The sequence below is a fragment of the Bactrocera tryoni genome, chromosome 2 (genome assembly GCF_016617805.1).
Source record: "Bactrocera tryoni isolate S06 chromosome 2, CSIRO_BtryS06_freeze2, whole genome shotgun sequence".
Classification (NCBI taxonomy): Eukaryota; Metazoa; Arthropoda; class Insecta; order Diptera; family Tephritidae; genus Bactrocera; species Bactrocera tryoni.
The window spans coordinates 27,166,500-27,183,666 of NC_052500.1; the positions used below are offsets into that span (position 1 = coordinate 27,166,500).

At 39.1% G+C, this 17,167-nt stretch overlaps 1 protein-coding gene across 1 annotated transcript; it reads right to left on the reverse strand.

Moving 5' to 3' along the window:
* Window positions 1–1,815: 1,815 nt before the first annotated feature.
* LOC120769501 (eukaryotic translation initiation factor 4E1-like) lies at window positions 1,816–3,087 on the reverse strand. Its single transcript, XM_040096533.1, has 2 exons — window positions 2,503–3,087; window positions 1,816–2,440 (listed from the first exon to the last, which is right to left on the reverse strand). Exon 2 carries the CDS (start codon window positions 2,437–2,439, stop codon window positions 1,840–1,842), a length of 600 nt encoding a protein of 199 aa, XP_039952467.1. The 5' UTR covers window position 2,440; window positions 2,503–3,087; the 3' UTR covers window positions 1,816–1,839.
* Window positions 3,088–17,167: the final 14,080 nt, after the last annotated feature.

The window sequence follows — 17,167 nt, forward strand, 5'->3', positions numbered from 1 at the left end:
TATTACTTTGCGGACGGGAAAGGACATTTTAAGTCTCCTCTATTGTGTGGAGTGACAGACGCCTACATGTTGAAAAGGTCTCAGTTTTGTCATGATTAATCCTAACGCCCAGCTGTCGCCTTTCCATTTTAAGTGGGCTGACATATCATATTGTAAAAGTTTGGATTTTAGTTTTTTCTTTGTATTTAGAAAGTAATGGCAATAAAGGAGTCTATAGACTCTGTACACGTTGGACAGTTCAGACTAATGTCATGGCAGAATCAGTAAAAGTAGTTTCAAAAGCACCCATGTCTACTAAGTAATATGTTTAAATGAAATCTAAGTCCACATGCCGGCTGTCTATCCACGATTGTAAAGACGGTGTCATTCAATAGGTTCTGCGTGCTTTGGATGAGGATAGCTACCGCTGCTGCTACATTTTGGTTTTTTTGTTCCACTCCTTCATCTTTATCAGCACTGTTTTAGGCACTGACAACTCATATCTTCTCCCTGGAAGTCAATAGGCGAGCTACTAGCTAATACTTCAGCAGAGTCGGTTAAAATTGTCTTGTACTATTCGTTCTTTCACGTTTTTGGTACTTATCTTTTGCTTATGAGCAAAACTTTTGTTTTGTGCTCAATCAGTTCCAAGCTCACGAAAGAGAACCATTCGCATAGACCATTTATGCACGCATCGCATTTGCTTCTGACTTTGTTTTTAGGTGTTTAGTCATTACTAATAATATAAGAAAGACATCAATTGCCTTATACTGCCGTGAAGCCAGTAGGTGAAGTCTCTCACCTAAAATTGATCTCTGGCTCTTCGGCACAATAGTCAATTCCATTATGTTCTATGGAGTTTTTATTTGGTGGAGGGACTACACTTTCAGAAAAGTCCAGAACGTTAAACAGGCGGCGCTCATCAGCATATGCGATGCACCAAGGTCCACTCCAACCAGGGCACTTAACGCCATATTGCACGAATTGCCCGTAGACAACGTCGGAAGGTGTATGGCTGTGAAAGCGGCTATCAGACACGGAGAATCTGGTTTCTTAAAAGAATACGTGCCTGAATACTCGGAAATCCTCACTCACTTTGACTTCATACTGGATCACTTGGATCATGGAGTCGCCAAACCGTACTCGGGCGGCTACTTAACTGCCCATAGTTGTGGGGCATTTAGCAGGTCATTGGCCTAATGGCGTCCCTGCTCTAAGACTGCGAATCTTACCAGATTAAGCGTTTTGCTAATTTATAAGTTCGAACACTGGAGTTCTTCTTTTCTGTGACTTCACAAAGGTCTACATATAGCAGTTCACGTGCGAACTCACTAGATAAGCCATCAAACCTGACCTAACCACTATTATATCGTTCGCTTATGATATTTGTTTAAATGAGTTAAGCATCCACCCCCTCTACTCGGTAAAACTAGCGCATCCTAATGCGACAGCTCAATTCACCACAGCTGATGACACCAACACAACTCACGATACCTATACACCCACTCATCAAAAAGGATGGACAAGGAGAAAGCAGACTCAATTCGTTTACACCATTCATTCTAAACAATCCGTTGGTCCACTGCGCCGCGTAAACATCACACTTTTCGATCTTACATTTCGCACGTCAATAATTCGACCATCAACATTCGCTATATACGTTCGTTCATACGCGGCGCCACGAAGATCCAACTTACGTCCACCCCGCTCCGTACACCTACATACCTTCGTCGTTCGAATATAATTTATTATTTTGTATAAATTTAATTATGTACATCAAATTATTGAAAATACATTAAATTACATTCAATAGTTGTACATTTTAACTCGAGTGCTTTTTAATTAACATCGTGAAAGTGATTAGTGCTTTGTTTCCTCATTATTGCCATTAGCTGTCCAAATAGAAATTTTATTGTTCTTTCCACGAATGTTGACCACAGCACCGCAAACCACATCTGAATTCTCAAACGCTTCACCAATTAGGCAAAGGAGAACATCAAGCCACAAATTATCCAAATCTGCCTTGGAAGTCTTATTTAGTGTAATCACCCAACGACCGACTTGTTTGTTGCCAGCATCTTCCCACATCGGTCTGATTCCTTTCTTGAACAACGAGTAATCACTGCCCAATTTGATATCAGATGGGGGCTTGATGTGGTTGTAGAGGCTCCAGAAGTCTTCAACTGTGTCAAAGCTGGTTATTTCGTTTTGCATGTCTTCCCATGATTTGGAGCGGTCGTTCTCCAAGTACCAAAGAGTCCAGGTATTCTGCAGCGGGTGCTTAAAAAGATGCTCTGTACGCACTTCTTCTTGTTCCTTGGTTTCCTCTTTGGCATCAGGACGGCCGCTTGCAGGTGTTGATTGCTGAGGAGATGTTGGCTTTTCCGCAGCAGTGGAATTATTGAACAAATTAGGATTAGCGAAATTTTTCTTTCTATGGAAGTCGCTCTGAAACCTCATGCTACAAATATCAAACAATGAAATGCACAGTAAAAAGACTCTGATCAATAGCGCTGCACTAACTTTGCGGAGGGGTGGAGCTGCTATCAATATATGTCGGCTATGTCGAAAAGCGAAAGTGTACTGATCGCTTTGCTAATACTGTCTGCAGTCGTTAAAGCAGCAGTGACTCGAGTTGATCGTATCGGACGAAAGACGCACCCCACTGCTCACTCGCTCAATTCTACTTTCAAGCTTCCAACTGAAGCTGATACAGTGGTGCCCTCTTGTTGTTGTTGTTATTCTTGCGAGTTGAAAATTGTTACACAGTGCGTTTTTCTTAGTGTTGGCGTAATGCACGATTTATTACTCAAAATATTCGCTGATATTAGAATGTTCGGTGACTATAAAATCAGCAGTAATGATGATATCGTTTGGTGTGTGTGTGTGTTGTATTTGTTGTCACGGGCTATTATTTCTGTTTTAGCTCCTTGGCGACTCCAATGGCCTCATGGCTGTGTTGAGTTGCAAAAACAGTGTTCTCTTCTTTTGGAAACGTATAAAAGTGTTGCTGTACGCTTGTTGTTGCTGTGTTCCTGTCTTGCTTTGCAATGGCAACTCGGGTTTGAATTCGGTTTTTTGCTTTCACGTATTTTATTTAATCGCGGTTTTTTCAATTTCCAAATCGAGTTTTATATTTTCTGCTATTTTTTGTTTTGAGAGAAAATTTTTGTGAACGAAACACACTGAAGTGAAATGAAATTTTTAATTAAAATTCTATTAAAATTTTTAGTAAATTTTCACATTTGAACACATGAACGCAAGTCAAACTAGATGATTTCCAAAAAGTGTTTTTGTTCCAGCGCCAATGAACAGTGAACATCGAATACTGTTTCACGTCTGGTGGTTGCCCACCGTCACAGATGAGCTTCCATAAAAAGGGGTTTTAGACTGAGCGTTGTTGTACTCCACTCAAAATAGAAAAACAATATTCTGTTGTTTTGTTTTAATAGCTCATAACAATGTTTATGATAATATCTTTTTTATACGGCCGTAATGTGGCGCTAATAATCCGCGGGATTCATAGATTGCTAACTTCAAGCGGTTTCAATACATAATATATTTTTGTAAAATTTACCCATTGTGTCGAGAGAACGTAGAAAGATGGTACGAGAAAGGTTTTTCCTGGCATGATTATTCTTTTCACTGGCAACCGTAAGTAATAAAGAAACTTTTAGATAATTAAGCTCATGTTACACTCGTGTTATCTCTCTCGAGGGTTGTTATCTTGTCACGATGCAGGGCTCAGTGAGTACAGTGAGCCTGAGAACCGATGCTGACGGTAGCTTAAATACTAACATGGCACACGTCCGTCGTTAAGGTGAGTACGAAACTGAAACAATCCACAGCACTTCTACGAGACTGATTGTAGCTTTTGTGCAAATGCTGGTAACGGCTGTAGCGGGCGCCAGTCTTGTAGCAAGCGGCTCGAATTATAAACGTGTAGGTTTTAATGGGATGTGCACTACCAACGAACTAGGAAACCTAAGCTAATTACTAATTTTTTCCACCTAACCTGAGCATACTCGTATTGATAAATTGCTATATACTTACTTCCAGGTGAGGTGATGTGATTCCTATTTGGAAACATGAATCCCAGTGTCTTTATATTGCGTGTGTAAGGGTTCATGTCTTACCATATTAGTAGATGTTCATTCCAGACTATACCTTTGTGACCAGGAACCCAGATGAGGTGCACTTGATTACGTTCTGCTAGACTATTTAGCCGGGCTCTACATTTCTGCACCAGTAGTGATTTGATCTCATAGGCAGATATTACTTAAAGTTGTGCTTGATTAAGCGACAATCGTAAAGAGCGGCTGAATAGTCTGCTGGAGTTAAAGGAAATACTATGTATATATACACTTGTGTTATATTGAATGGTTGCCTCTCGTAGAGATTAATGTTTGGTTAATGCTCCAGAATCTGCGAGTAACATATATAAAGTAATTGTTAGTAAAATCATTTCAGCAAACTATATTGAATTGTTGAGAATTGTTGGCTTTTTAATTTTCACAATCATTTAACATGCTTCAACTACAACAAGAGAGCAAAGTTCAAAAATGCCTCAACTCCAACAATGTGCAATTGAAACTTAGCTTTGGAAAGAGGCAAATTTCATAAACTTTTGTTACAAGCACACAAATAATATTTACCGAGTCATTATGGTTCATTAAAGGATTTTTTCGGCGCATAAATGAATTTTGAGCAAAAAGCCTCTCTAATAGGATTAACTTTTAATTAAGTGAAAATGAAACTGAAGCATTTCGAAACACTATTTAGATTCCATAAAAACATTAATTAAATAAAATCTTATGAATGCCATCAAACCAAGCGCCGAGTAAGGTGAAACGCCAAAAATAATTTTCGAAATTCCAGTATTGCCATTAATACTTGTGGAATGCTGATTGTTTCATGGTGACCAGTGCAAATAATTTTTCCTTTCGCCATAATTTTGAAATCCAAAGTAAGCTGCTTGCACATCTGCTGCGAGTACTTACGTAATTTGGCACACAATCTAAACTGATTTGATTTAAAACGAGACAGATTTTTGACTTAAATGGAATAGGAGAAATGTATTTGCTTTCGGTCAAACACCTCAGCTGTGCGCTGTGCTTTTGTAATGCTCTTTTCTCTCTTTTTTTAAGTTCAGTAAATGTTGTTGCGCTTTTGTTGGCTTATTCGTGTCAGTCACTCGGCAAATGACAGCGTGGCATTCCATTGTCTCTAGGTTGCTGCCTCGTGGGAGCATGCTTAGAACGCTGGTGTATATATGTATGTATGTCGAGCAGAAAATCATTTTTAGTGAAAAGGACCACATACCCACGCGCATTTGATAACTCTACGCCAGTATTTAATAAGCTTGACTGAATTAATACCGCGCTTTCATCCCCAAGTCGCCAACGGTTAGTGGAATCCCCAACGGATACAGCGACTGAAATACACGTTAACGTGTCAAGTGCGGAAATGTTTTAACAAAACTCTGAAGTGATGTTAAAATATTAGAAAATTAGATCAATCTGGAATATGGAATTTCAAAAATTATGTACTATGGCTGATCAACGAGAATCGTACTTAGACTTCTGCTTACAGCCCTCTGTAAAGCCATAAAAGGAAATTCTATAATTACATCTTGTTTGCTGATAAAGCAGCTTGACCCGTACAAATGTGTTTGGCACTTTAATTTCTGTTGTGTTGTTTTAGAATTGGTTTCGCAAAGACAGAACAGTCAAGAAGGAACTGTTGAGATATTTCAACCTCACCTATTCCCTTGACAACAAAGCTGATATCTGAACCTTTAGTGTTGGTCTTACAAGAGAAGTACGCTACCTATAAAGATGCTGATATATAAGCCTTTAAAATTGGTCTATAAAGAGAAGTAAACGATTTGCCAGGATAGAATTAGATTTAGTTCATTTAGAATATATGGCGTATCTAAAATTGGGTGGGAAGTTCATCTGTGTATCTAAAAAATCCCCTTTAGAGAACCGACAAACGTTGGGGAAGAGTTATGCTGGAAAGGCTTCAAGAGTTAACGCGGGGTATGTGATCGAATAGGTAGAATGGGTTCAGCAAAGGAAGCGATATAAAGGATGCATGGCTTTATGTCCAGAATGTCGTTAGGGAGAATGTTAACAAATATATCCTTGGCATATTTATTGACTTCAAGGCGGCGTTTGACTACCTAAGATGGGATCGAGTGGTACAACGGCTGAAGGAGCTTGGCTGTCCGGATATTGCTCTTTGGCGGCATGCCATGAATGGGAGTGTGGATAATGGAGGGGTCGTGGCTGCCCGCAGGTTTCCATCTGTGTTCCATATATTTGGAGCCTCATGATGGACTCTCTGCTTGGGCAGCTCGAGCCACTCTGTAAGTTTGTGATTTGTTCTATTGGTCAAATGTCGCTTGGGGTCTGAACTAAGGCGGGCGTAAGGACATCTCTTAAAGATTGTAAATACTTGAGGCTTAGCTGTAGGGAAGGACATATCGATAAAACGGTGATATCTAGGGAGCAGAAGGCTTCTAGATGATAGGGTCAGATATAGGAAGCAAGACCCTTGGTACAATATTCATAACGGTCGAGTGAGTTATAAGTACATTCGGGACGTAGAGTTTGTTGAGGGTAACCCAGACTTCAAACTTAGTCTGAGTATGGGTTTTCAGCTTACGGGGCATGGACCTCTGAATGCATCAGGGGCACGTATCTACTCGGACAATAGGGATCTGGGTGATATGGGATTTAGCTGGACAGAGAGCGCGAGAATTTTTTAGTCGGCGAAGGCATGTGCGTGTAATGTGCGTATGGAGTCTACCTCCTGGTCACCAGTCACGAGCAGTATGGAAGCTCAACCGGTAATAGTTTCAGCTACTAGGTCTGAAGGGAAGAACTGACGTATTGTCAGTTGAATGTAGACTTGCCTTGCAACCGGTTGCCGGACCTAAAGTGCGACAGTGGTTTTAGATGGGCCTGGAACCCTACCAACGTGGTTAATGTCCATTCTATACTGCCAATTGGTACTGAAAATGCTTGCCATTAACAAGGCGCTGATCAATGTATTGATTTGATCCGCTGTGATTTTGAACGCCATGAGGTTAGGCTGTCGCCAGTAGGTACTCACACACCGGACGTTACGGCTTTAAATAAATCCGCAAATTTCCAAAGTGTCTGCTCTTTGATTTTTCTCACAGGGTCACTTCGGACTCTAAACTAATTTACGAATTCGTTAGAGCTTATGGATGAGCAGACCATTTATTCATTTACCTGCAGCCACTTCACTACTTTGCCATTCTATCATTTTGGAGTACAACCCCTGAGGAAAGCCGCATTGTCAAAAATTAGATTGCAAAAGAGACGAGCACAAGAAATATCAACACAACTGTACATATACGTAGGTGTACTGAGTTGCTTGAAAAACCAAATTTGTGAGACAAAATTTGAGTACAAACTGCTTCGAACGTGCATTAAGAAATAAAAAGAAAATCACCTGGAAAAGGTGAGCGCTGAAGACTAATCCTTGAGTAGCGAAAAAAGCGCGTTATTTGTGGGCTTACAGACGGGTAGAATGTTGAACTGAAAAGCACTGTGAAATCAAATTAAGTTAATAAGATTTGCTACATTCGATGAAGCTCGCCTAAGCACAAATGACAATAGTAATAATGCCAAGATTTAAAGGGTTTGGGCCGCAACCTCAAGCGTTGAATAAAGCTGTTAAAATTCTTAGTGACTACGTTGTCGCAACGCCTTTTTCAAACTGAAAAAATACATAAGTCATCCATAAACTCGTAGATATATATGTATATATATAATATATATATAGTATATAATATATAAGTACAAACAAGCACAATTAATCTCGCCCTAAACCCAAATCCTTCATTTTCCGAAGTGCCATGCCACTCGCAAATGCAGTACGGTCGACTGGCATAGTGGCCACACTTAACAGATTTTCGCTTAAGCCAAATATCCGCAGCAATATTTGCCCCTTCCCGCCGGTAAGCTCCCAAAGGAGAAAGTGAACGCCTTATGGCTGGCTGGCTAAGCAAACTTTGATGGATGACAGGCGGCGAAGCTTTGTCACAAAAGGTAAGACCACGGTGAGTACAAAATATGTACGTTTGTATGCATGGGTGTAGGTATATCTGGCTGGAATGCGAACGGCAAACGTAATTAGGAATGAGCTAATGATTACTTATGCATGGAATGCTGAGCATGAAGCGCAACGAAGCTATTTTCACAGCGGTATGCTCCAAAGATGAAGGTGTCTGATGGCAGAAGGAATTTTTTAATTTACGTGAGCACTACAATGACAAGATTTTCTGAGTGCTGTTATTTTACGTATTTTATTTATTTATTTTTTTTTTTGTAGCTGATTCAAATAAAATTTCGATGAAATTAGTGTTTATTTTTTTGAACCAGTGGTTTTTGGGAAATATTTAATTAAAAGCAGTTTAGTCAAATATTTAACAGATAATGCATAAACCTTATACATTGTATATAAAGATAACAATCTATATGTATTTTCAAGTTTGAAAATGCCTACAAAGTTTTTGTGAAAATTTGCTTAAAGAATTCCATCTAAGAAGAGATGATATAAGAACTTACTAACAAGCACACGTTTAAAAATAGAGTTAGAGTAAGTTACGAAATAATTAAGTGTACACTTAGATCAAGACTATTTATGTTATGTTACAGGGGCAAGTACGAGCGATGAAAAGAACTTTAGTCTTACAAGTCATTATTTCCATATATGGCAGTTAGCGGAAACTATCGACCGATTACAGTCAATAGATAGGGCTGGAACAATTTCTGCACCTACTCTATCTACTTTTCGTATTAACCTGAAGAACACCAGGGAAAATATTTTAACGCTTATTTTGTATTAAGATAACTTCCACACTGACCGATTTTTTGGGGAAAAGGTCAAATATATTAAAAAACGTTATTATATTCAAGTGCAGGGGTTGGGATAATTTTATGACCAATTCCCTGCATTTTCGGTACCAAAGTTTGGTTAGGTATGATCTGGTCATATAAAAAAATGATTATATTTCATTGAGCTGTCTTTATAATATTTTTAGTATAAAGCTGTAAGCTGAGGGACGGAGATTCCTGTACTCGTTCCTTGGAAGCTTGAACAAGGTATAAACGTTGAGGACTCCTTCTACTTTGTTTTATTTTGTTGATGCTTCGGTTAACTATTGTAAAGTCAATAAGTCGATAGAGCTCCAAATAGTCTCAGCTGAAGAATTAGACTACTTGTAATGCTTAATTTTATAATATTCTAACTGCTGAACTCATAATATGATTATGATGCGTTTGCAGACAAAAATTAGAGACGCCAAAATGAGTTAGCACGAAGACAAGGAGTAATGCTCCAAAATTCGAGAAAAAGATATGGTGACTAACAGAAGGTATCAAGACCGGAGCATACCCTTGTGGAACCCCCAGAGGTGATCTAGTGACTGATGCCCATAGCATACTGAAATTATGGAGAGAATACTTCTCCAGCCTGTTGAATGCAAGTGAAAGTATAACACCTGGAAATGGTGAACCCAATTCCCTGATCGATGACGATGAAGCAGTCATTCCATTGCCGGACCATGAAGAAATTCGAATAGTAATTATCCGTAATAATCCGTGATGGATTGTCGGACGAGCTATTCAAATACGGCGGCGCATAAATGATATGATTGCATCAGCTTCTTTGTAGAACATGGTCGGACGAAAGCATGTCCAATCATTGGAATTTTAGTTTGCTCTGCCCAATCCGCACAACGGGAAACCCCACAATCTGCGCCAACTATCGTGGGATAAGCCTCCTTAACACCGTATATAAGGTTCTATCGAGCGCGTTGTGTGAAAGATTAAAGTCCACCGTCAACAAACTGATTGGACTTCATCAGTGTGGCTTTAAAACTGAAAATCAACAACCGACCAGGTATTCACTATGCGCCAAATCTTGGAAAAGACCCGCGAGAAAAGAAACGACACACATCCCCTCTTCGTCGATTTCAAATCTGCTTTCGACAGCACGAGCTGCTTTTATACAGTGATGGCTGAATTTGGTAACCTCGCAAAACTAATACGGCAGTGTAAACTGACGTTGAGCAAGACCAAAAACTCCTGAAGGACCTCTCCCAGCCGTTCGATACCAAACGAGTTTTTAATCAAGGCGACTGTTTATCGTGTGACTTCTTCAATCACCGCAATCATTCGAGCTGCTGGACTAAATAGGGAAGGTACTATCTTCTGTAGGAGTGCCGGGCCGTTAGTTCTGCTTTCTCCAGACTGGGTAAGGAAGCAAAGCAAATGGGTGCTGGTAAGACGAAGTATCTCCTGTCATCAAACAAACTGTCGTCGCAAGACCTGCAAATGTCATATACAGTGCATGTGGATTTTAGTCGCCTCTTACGACAGGCATGCCATACCACGGGAATATTCGGTTTCCCCCCCAACCCAAAGGGGTCCCCCTACCCGCAGGGGGAGACACTGTTGGCAGTCATAACTTCGAAGTTGTAGATAATTTCGTCTATCTTGGAGTATTAACAGCAACAATAATGTCAGCCTCGAAATTCATACAGAACAACTCTTGCCAACAGGTGCTACTTCGGATTGAGTAGTAAAGTCCTCTCTCGCCGAACAAAGACCAAACTCTACAAGTCACTCATTATTCCCGCCCTGCTATATGGTGCAGAGGCATGGACGATGACAACACCTGATGAGTCGACGTTACGAGTTTTCGAGAGAAATGTTCTGCGGAAGACTTACTTACGTATTGGCAATCGCGAATACTACCGTCAGTGGAAAACGATAGATAAAATTAAGGCATAAAAAGTACTATAATTGGAAGCCAGAATATGGTAATAAATTTTTAAGACAATTGAAACAACATAGTTCATTTATACCTTTTCATATGTAACTCTAATTGGCGGTCTTTACGTAAGAGGTATGTGCAAAATTTTGTGTGAATTTAATGGGCATTTGGTGTATAGGATCTTCATCGCATATGTTTTTCTCTTATCTACATAAATTTAACTCATTTACTTGATTCAAATCTAAAAGTTTTAAATTTTCTTCATACATACATATATACTATATTTTATACAATATACAAGTATATGCATACACATGAGACTTCATGAAAATTCAGTAATCGAGTTTAAATGAAATTGCAGCAATTCATTAAAAAATCATAAAAATATTTACGATATTTGACGACACATTTATGACAGCATAATATGTTTATAGAACTTTGCTAGCATCATTTCGAATATCTTCAAGTGCTGACATCCGTCTGTTTGCACCCTGGAAAAGGACGAAGCCTTTGTAGAGAAATTACAAGTAAAAGACATGCGGAAATGTGTAATAACTTAAAAGCCTTCATTCTAATAATTTGTAAATATAAGAAGGGATGCAAAGATACAACTTTTTGCAGCCGTAAATATGTGATGGCATTTATTTCTTTAACAATTCTTTTGAAGCCAAGCACGCACCTTAACGGAAGAAGGGAAAATAAATTTAGCGAAAATTTTTCGATTTGACGATTGCGTAAAGTTTGAAAGCACTCTCATGGTAGACAACTGAAGATCCTTATATGTTTATGTATGCTGTACCTTATTATTATATGCATTATTATGTGTGTGTGTGTGTGTAGTATATGCTTTGTTCATGCCAACAGACACACTTACAGATATCAGGCAAGCGCCTTAAATTTGTTTAAAAGCAACTTTAGCAGACACCCAAATAGGCACTTAAGCATGGCAGCACATATGTTTATATGAATTTACATATATTTTTGCACAACTGCGCCCATAATTCTAATTTAAATTAACCCTTATGCCATAAGTTGTATTTCTTTTCATACCAAGTTACCAGACTCTTGAATTGCCCTGCCAAGGACTTTAAAAGGAAAGTAGACTTAATGAAAAGTGTGATTAAAATTAATATTACATAAGGCAAATTGCGTCCAATATGCGCACGTGCGCACAAACACATACACACATACAATATTTTCGTGCAAATACGTTTAGACCAAATTTTGGGTAGCATACTTACGGGCGCAAAGGCAGCTATTCGCCAATAACCACTACCGTCTGACCCGCATTGACCCCCTTGAAGGCGAGTTGCTATAGTTTACGACCCGCAGGCACATAGTTACACTACATACTTAATGCAGTCGCAGCATATAGTTTATCATGCGCACCCTTAGAAATACACATACACACATAAATTTCTTAGTTGTAGTTTGGCACATGACCCTTCCAGCAGCATATTCAAATATTTATAGTCGGTCGCCAAAGTATAAATTTTCGTGCAAATTCTGACTTAGTTTAATCAAAAATTTTATTATGTGTATGTATGTATGTACATAAGGACATATCATATATAAGGGTCTATTTACTTAACAAGTGTGCTTTGTAGTCATTTTGATAGGTAGAAGTAGTAATTGGTTAAATTTTCTTGGGAAATTACGACCAAGTCAACGTGTTTATGCGCACAACAAGGGTGTTATTAGCGTTCTCATTGATTGGGTTGCACGAATTATGCTCAAAGGTATGCTAAATGGGTTGCTTGTGAGTAGCACAAGCTCTTTAAAATTTACTATGGACCACTTGTAATTTAATACGTTGTTGGCTTTGTCGCATATAGTAGCCAACATAGAATGTTCCATATGTGGAATCGGCATGTTACTTATTCCCTATATACTTGTATATAATTTGCTCCTAAATATATTTAAATAAGCATGGAGCGATAAATAGAAGTGCACGTAAGTGAGAAAAGTTCTCAGAGCCCCTTTCATTTGGGAGTGCCAAGAAACGATTCTTTTACATAAGGCACAAGCAGCTCATGACTTCCGGTTTTAGACCAAATATCCTCTGGATAGCCAAAAAAACATCCCTATAAAGGCGAGCTAAAGTGAAAAATCCCTACCAGGCTTGTTCGTTGGGTTTGGGACCCGCCATGTAAAAACAACCCCCAATGAAAAATCCAAACAGTGTCGGATAAGAGACAACCCTTTTGAAGACGACCACTGCAAACGTGTTAAAGATTCACTGTCGACAGTCATAGCTTAGAAGTCACAGATAATTTCGTCTATCAAGGAACAAGCATTAACACCAAAAACAACATCTGCCTCGAAAACCAACGTGGAATAACTTTTGCCAAAAGGTGCTACTTCGGACTGGGTAGGCAATTGAGCAGTAAAAACCAAATTCTACAAGTCACTCGTCATCCCCGTGCTGCTATATGGTGTAGAGGAATGGACGTTAACATCCTCTGAGGAGTTGGCCTTAAGCATGTTCGAGAGAAAAGTTTTTAGGAAAATGTATGGCATTTGCGCTTGGAACGATTAGCTGTACGGGATATACGCTGGCTAGGCCATGTTGTCCAGATACCAGAGAATAATATAGCTTTGAAGGTTTTCGATTCAGTTCCCGCCATTGGAAGCAAAGGAAGACCTTCTCTACGTTTGAGAAATCAGGTGGTGAAGGTCCTGGCTGCACTTGGTATCTCGAATTGGTACCAAACAGCGAAACGGAAAAAGTAGAATAATGTGTTATTGATATTTTACCTTTACCTTCTAAAAGTAAAAATTTCTCAAATTAGGCGAGAAAGTGGACACATTGAGGGTCCCAGAAAAGACCATTCCCCCATTTCGACTGCGTTCCTAATAATTTGAGAGACTTGCGAGAGACATGCGAGTGGGACGGAGTCGGTGAAGAAGAGGCGAAGTAAATTCTTTTACCAATGGATCGTAGCTCAAGATGAATGTTGGAGGATAAATATTTTTACTGGAGCCCTCTTTCAACTCCTGTTTCAGACTACAAGACCATTATAGTGTGTCTCAAGTAAATAGAAATGACAGCTTTCAAGGTAGCAGCAGATGTGCTTCTCCGAAGTGCGGTTTCTTTTAGGGAGGTATGCATCCACTCCGATAGCATAGCTGCTACGCAGACCTTGATCTCGCTGACAGTGAACTGAAAGCTAGTCAGGGATGCAAGATTCTAGCAGCAGCATCAACTTACTTCCCTATTAAACTTGGTTGGTTGTCTGACCACAGTGGAATCGCCGGATATTATAAAAACGATGAGATTACAATGAAAGGCACTTATAGTTAACTCCATCAGGATGGGAACGAGCAGTGCTGCCCCTGTCTTCGTGCTTTCAGGCGCTGAATCTATGGTCTTAGCACGAGCACAGCAAACGTTGATAAGCAACCAGCTTTTGTGGGGTTGCGAAGGCCTTCTGTTCAAGAGTGGATTGTTCCTTTGAACTGCTAGCTCTTAGCACACATCGCCGCAATAATAGACGTCCAAACTAGCCACTGTCCACTGCCACTCAGGCGGCGAGGCTAGATATATTGGAGGACTCAACTTGTCGAACTTGCAATGAAAAAGATGAAGTGGAAATATCAACACACTTTCTGCTTCACTATCCAGCTTTCGCCAAGCTAAGGTTAAAGCAACTCGTTTCCCATATTTAGTACGAACCCAGCGACTTGGACGGAACTGATGTTAGCCACCTCAATAAATTTGTGGCATGTTATTCACTGATAGTACCCACCATATAAAATAAGTGAACATTATTACTCCCCAACAATCATCAACTCAATTTTACAAGTAAGAAAAGAAGCAACAAGCCTTTAAAAAATATCAAAAACTACAATATTTCTAGTATGATTAAAACAACACCCTGATTGTTAAGGAAATCCACATATTTTTTAACGTTTAATGTGAAGTACAACCAATAAATAAAGTTCTGAATATAATATCACCCAAATGGCCTCCACGACTTCTTTTGCAGGAACGAGTTCGATGTACCCAATTTTCAAGTAGTTCTATTTAATCAAGTCGCATGTCATGAAAAACACGTACAATATTGACTTCTAACGCTAGAAGGGATTCTAGTTTCTTGCTAAATACCAATGATTTCAAAAAACCTAACAAGAAGTAGTCTAACGTTGTTAAATCCCAACTTCTTAAAAGCCATTTAATGTCACAAGTTCTTGAAATACAAGGTCTGCCGCAAAAGAAACAGAACTTTTTAAATATAACTGTTTCTGGTGGCGCCACCTATTGGTGGGTATAAAAAGTTTGATCTCTTGTTGACATTTCGTAAAAATTTTAAGACAAGTGGATAACTACAATCGATTTTATTTGATTTCATTTTGAACAAAGTGCAAATATTAAATTTTTTTTTAAACTTGGGGAAAACGTTTACTGAAGCATTTCAAATGATGAAAAAAGTTTATGGTGATCAGTGCCTATCCCGTAGTAATGTGCATGAGTGGTTTAAGCGATTCCAAGAAGGTCGTGAGGACCTCTGTGACGATCAGAAGTCGGTCGTCTTCAGAAGTCAAAAATAAAGGCAATGCTGATTTGTTTTTACGATTCCGAGGGTATTGTACACCGAGAGTTCGTCCCACCTGGCCAAACGATTAATGCTGTGTTTTACCTTGGTGTTATGAAGCGTCTTTTGTCACGCATTCGTCGTGCTCGACCACAATACCGTGAGGCAGGGTCCTGGCGCCTGTTGCACGATAATGCGCCGTGTCATCGATCGACGCTTGTCACTGATTTTTTGACAAAAAACTCCACATTAACCATTAATCACTCACCCTACTCACCTGATCTGGCACCCTGTGAGTTTTACCTATTTGGAAAACTTCATTTGCCCATGAAAGGACACTGGTTTCAGGACATTTCAGCTATCCAAAAGGCGACGACCGGTATTCTCAAGAGCATTCCGAAAAATTACCTTAAACACTCACTTGAAATGCTAATTGACCGGGCTAAATGCTGTATCGAAGCACAAGGAAACTACTTTGAATAAAAAAATATAACTTTTGAAAAATATTAATTTTTTGTTGTTCTTTTAACAGTCCTTTTTTTGCGATAGACCTTGTAATCGAATCTACAATACTTTCTCGCAATAATTCAGTAGCGCAGTCTTGTTGGAACCAGATATTGTTAAGATTCACTTTTTCCAAGTGTGGCCATACAAAGTCTGTTATCATCGATCTACACCGCTCGCCACTGACAGTAACGGTGTCACCAGCTTCATTTCGAAAGAAGTACCGAAGATTTCATCAGACCAAAAGCCACACCACAATGTCAATTCATGGGAATGTGATGGTTGTTCATGAACAATTTGTGGATTTTCTTCGCACCAGAATCTACAGTTTTAATTATTTACCGCATCACTCAGACGAAAGCGAGTTTAACAGAGAAGATGATTTTCTCAAAAAATCATTATCGTTTTCAAGTTGTTCCCATGGAAAATCAGTAAAGTCATTCTCTGTTTTCTCTGGTCCAATGGCTTCAGTCTTGAGTGAGGACAATTTCATATGAGTGCTCTGAGACTTTTGCCTTAAGTGTGTGATTATTTTGCTTATTTAAATTGTCAGCGATGTTAGTCAAAAGACGTGACTTCAGTAAAAGTTCAGATATCTTGATGTGCAAGTTCCTTGCTATAAAAAAATTTCGGGTTCGTATGAACCCACAAATCGCTATTAACCGAAAACATATAAAGTGCCATCACCAAGCACTCAATTAAGATATACAACTGTAATTTAGTACAAAGGCTTGCAGTGTGTGTAAAAAATTTTGAAAAAGTGGCCGTTCTCACGCCCTCTAATATGTTTAATGTGAAGTTAGGAAAAATCGGACTACAACCACGCCTACTTCTCATATAACACAGTTTAAAATTCCATTTGATTCTTTAATTTTCCCGTACGCAAATTAAGAAGTAATTAATATAACGGAATAAAATTATGCAGTAATAATTCCCTTAAAATAGGGCACCTTTTGACCAAAAATTTTCCAAATCCAACCGAAATTGTTCAAGACCCTAGGTACCGAATATGTGGACCCCAATATCTATAGTTTACTTTTGAGCGAAAATATCGGTCAATGTGTGAGTTATACTATATAATTAAAATTCAGGGATAATCCTTCTGTGACAAGTGTATGTCTATATGCCAAAAATGGCTTGAATCGGGTCAATACTTCCCTGAGCCCCCATATACCTCATGCAAAGATTATCGAACTTCCAGTTGACTTTATGCTGGATATATCAGCCATTAGTTGAGTTATCACAATGAAATTGGGAGAGCGTGTTTTAATCATGACAGTGTATCTTCGTGCCAAAAACGGATTTGAGCGAAAACTTGACCTAGTCCCCTCATA

Excerpts from the sequence above, each read along its gene's own strand:
- LOC120769501 (XM_040096533.1), bottom strand. The coding sequence starts at position 2,439 with ATGAGGTTTCAGAGCGACTTCCATAGAAAGAAAAATTTCGCTAATCCT.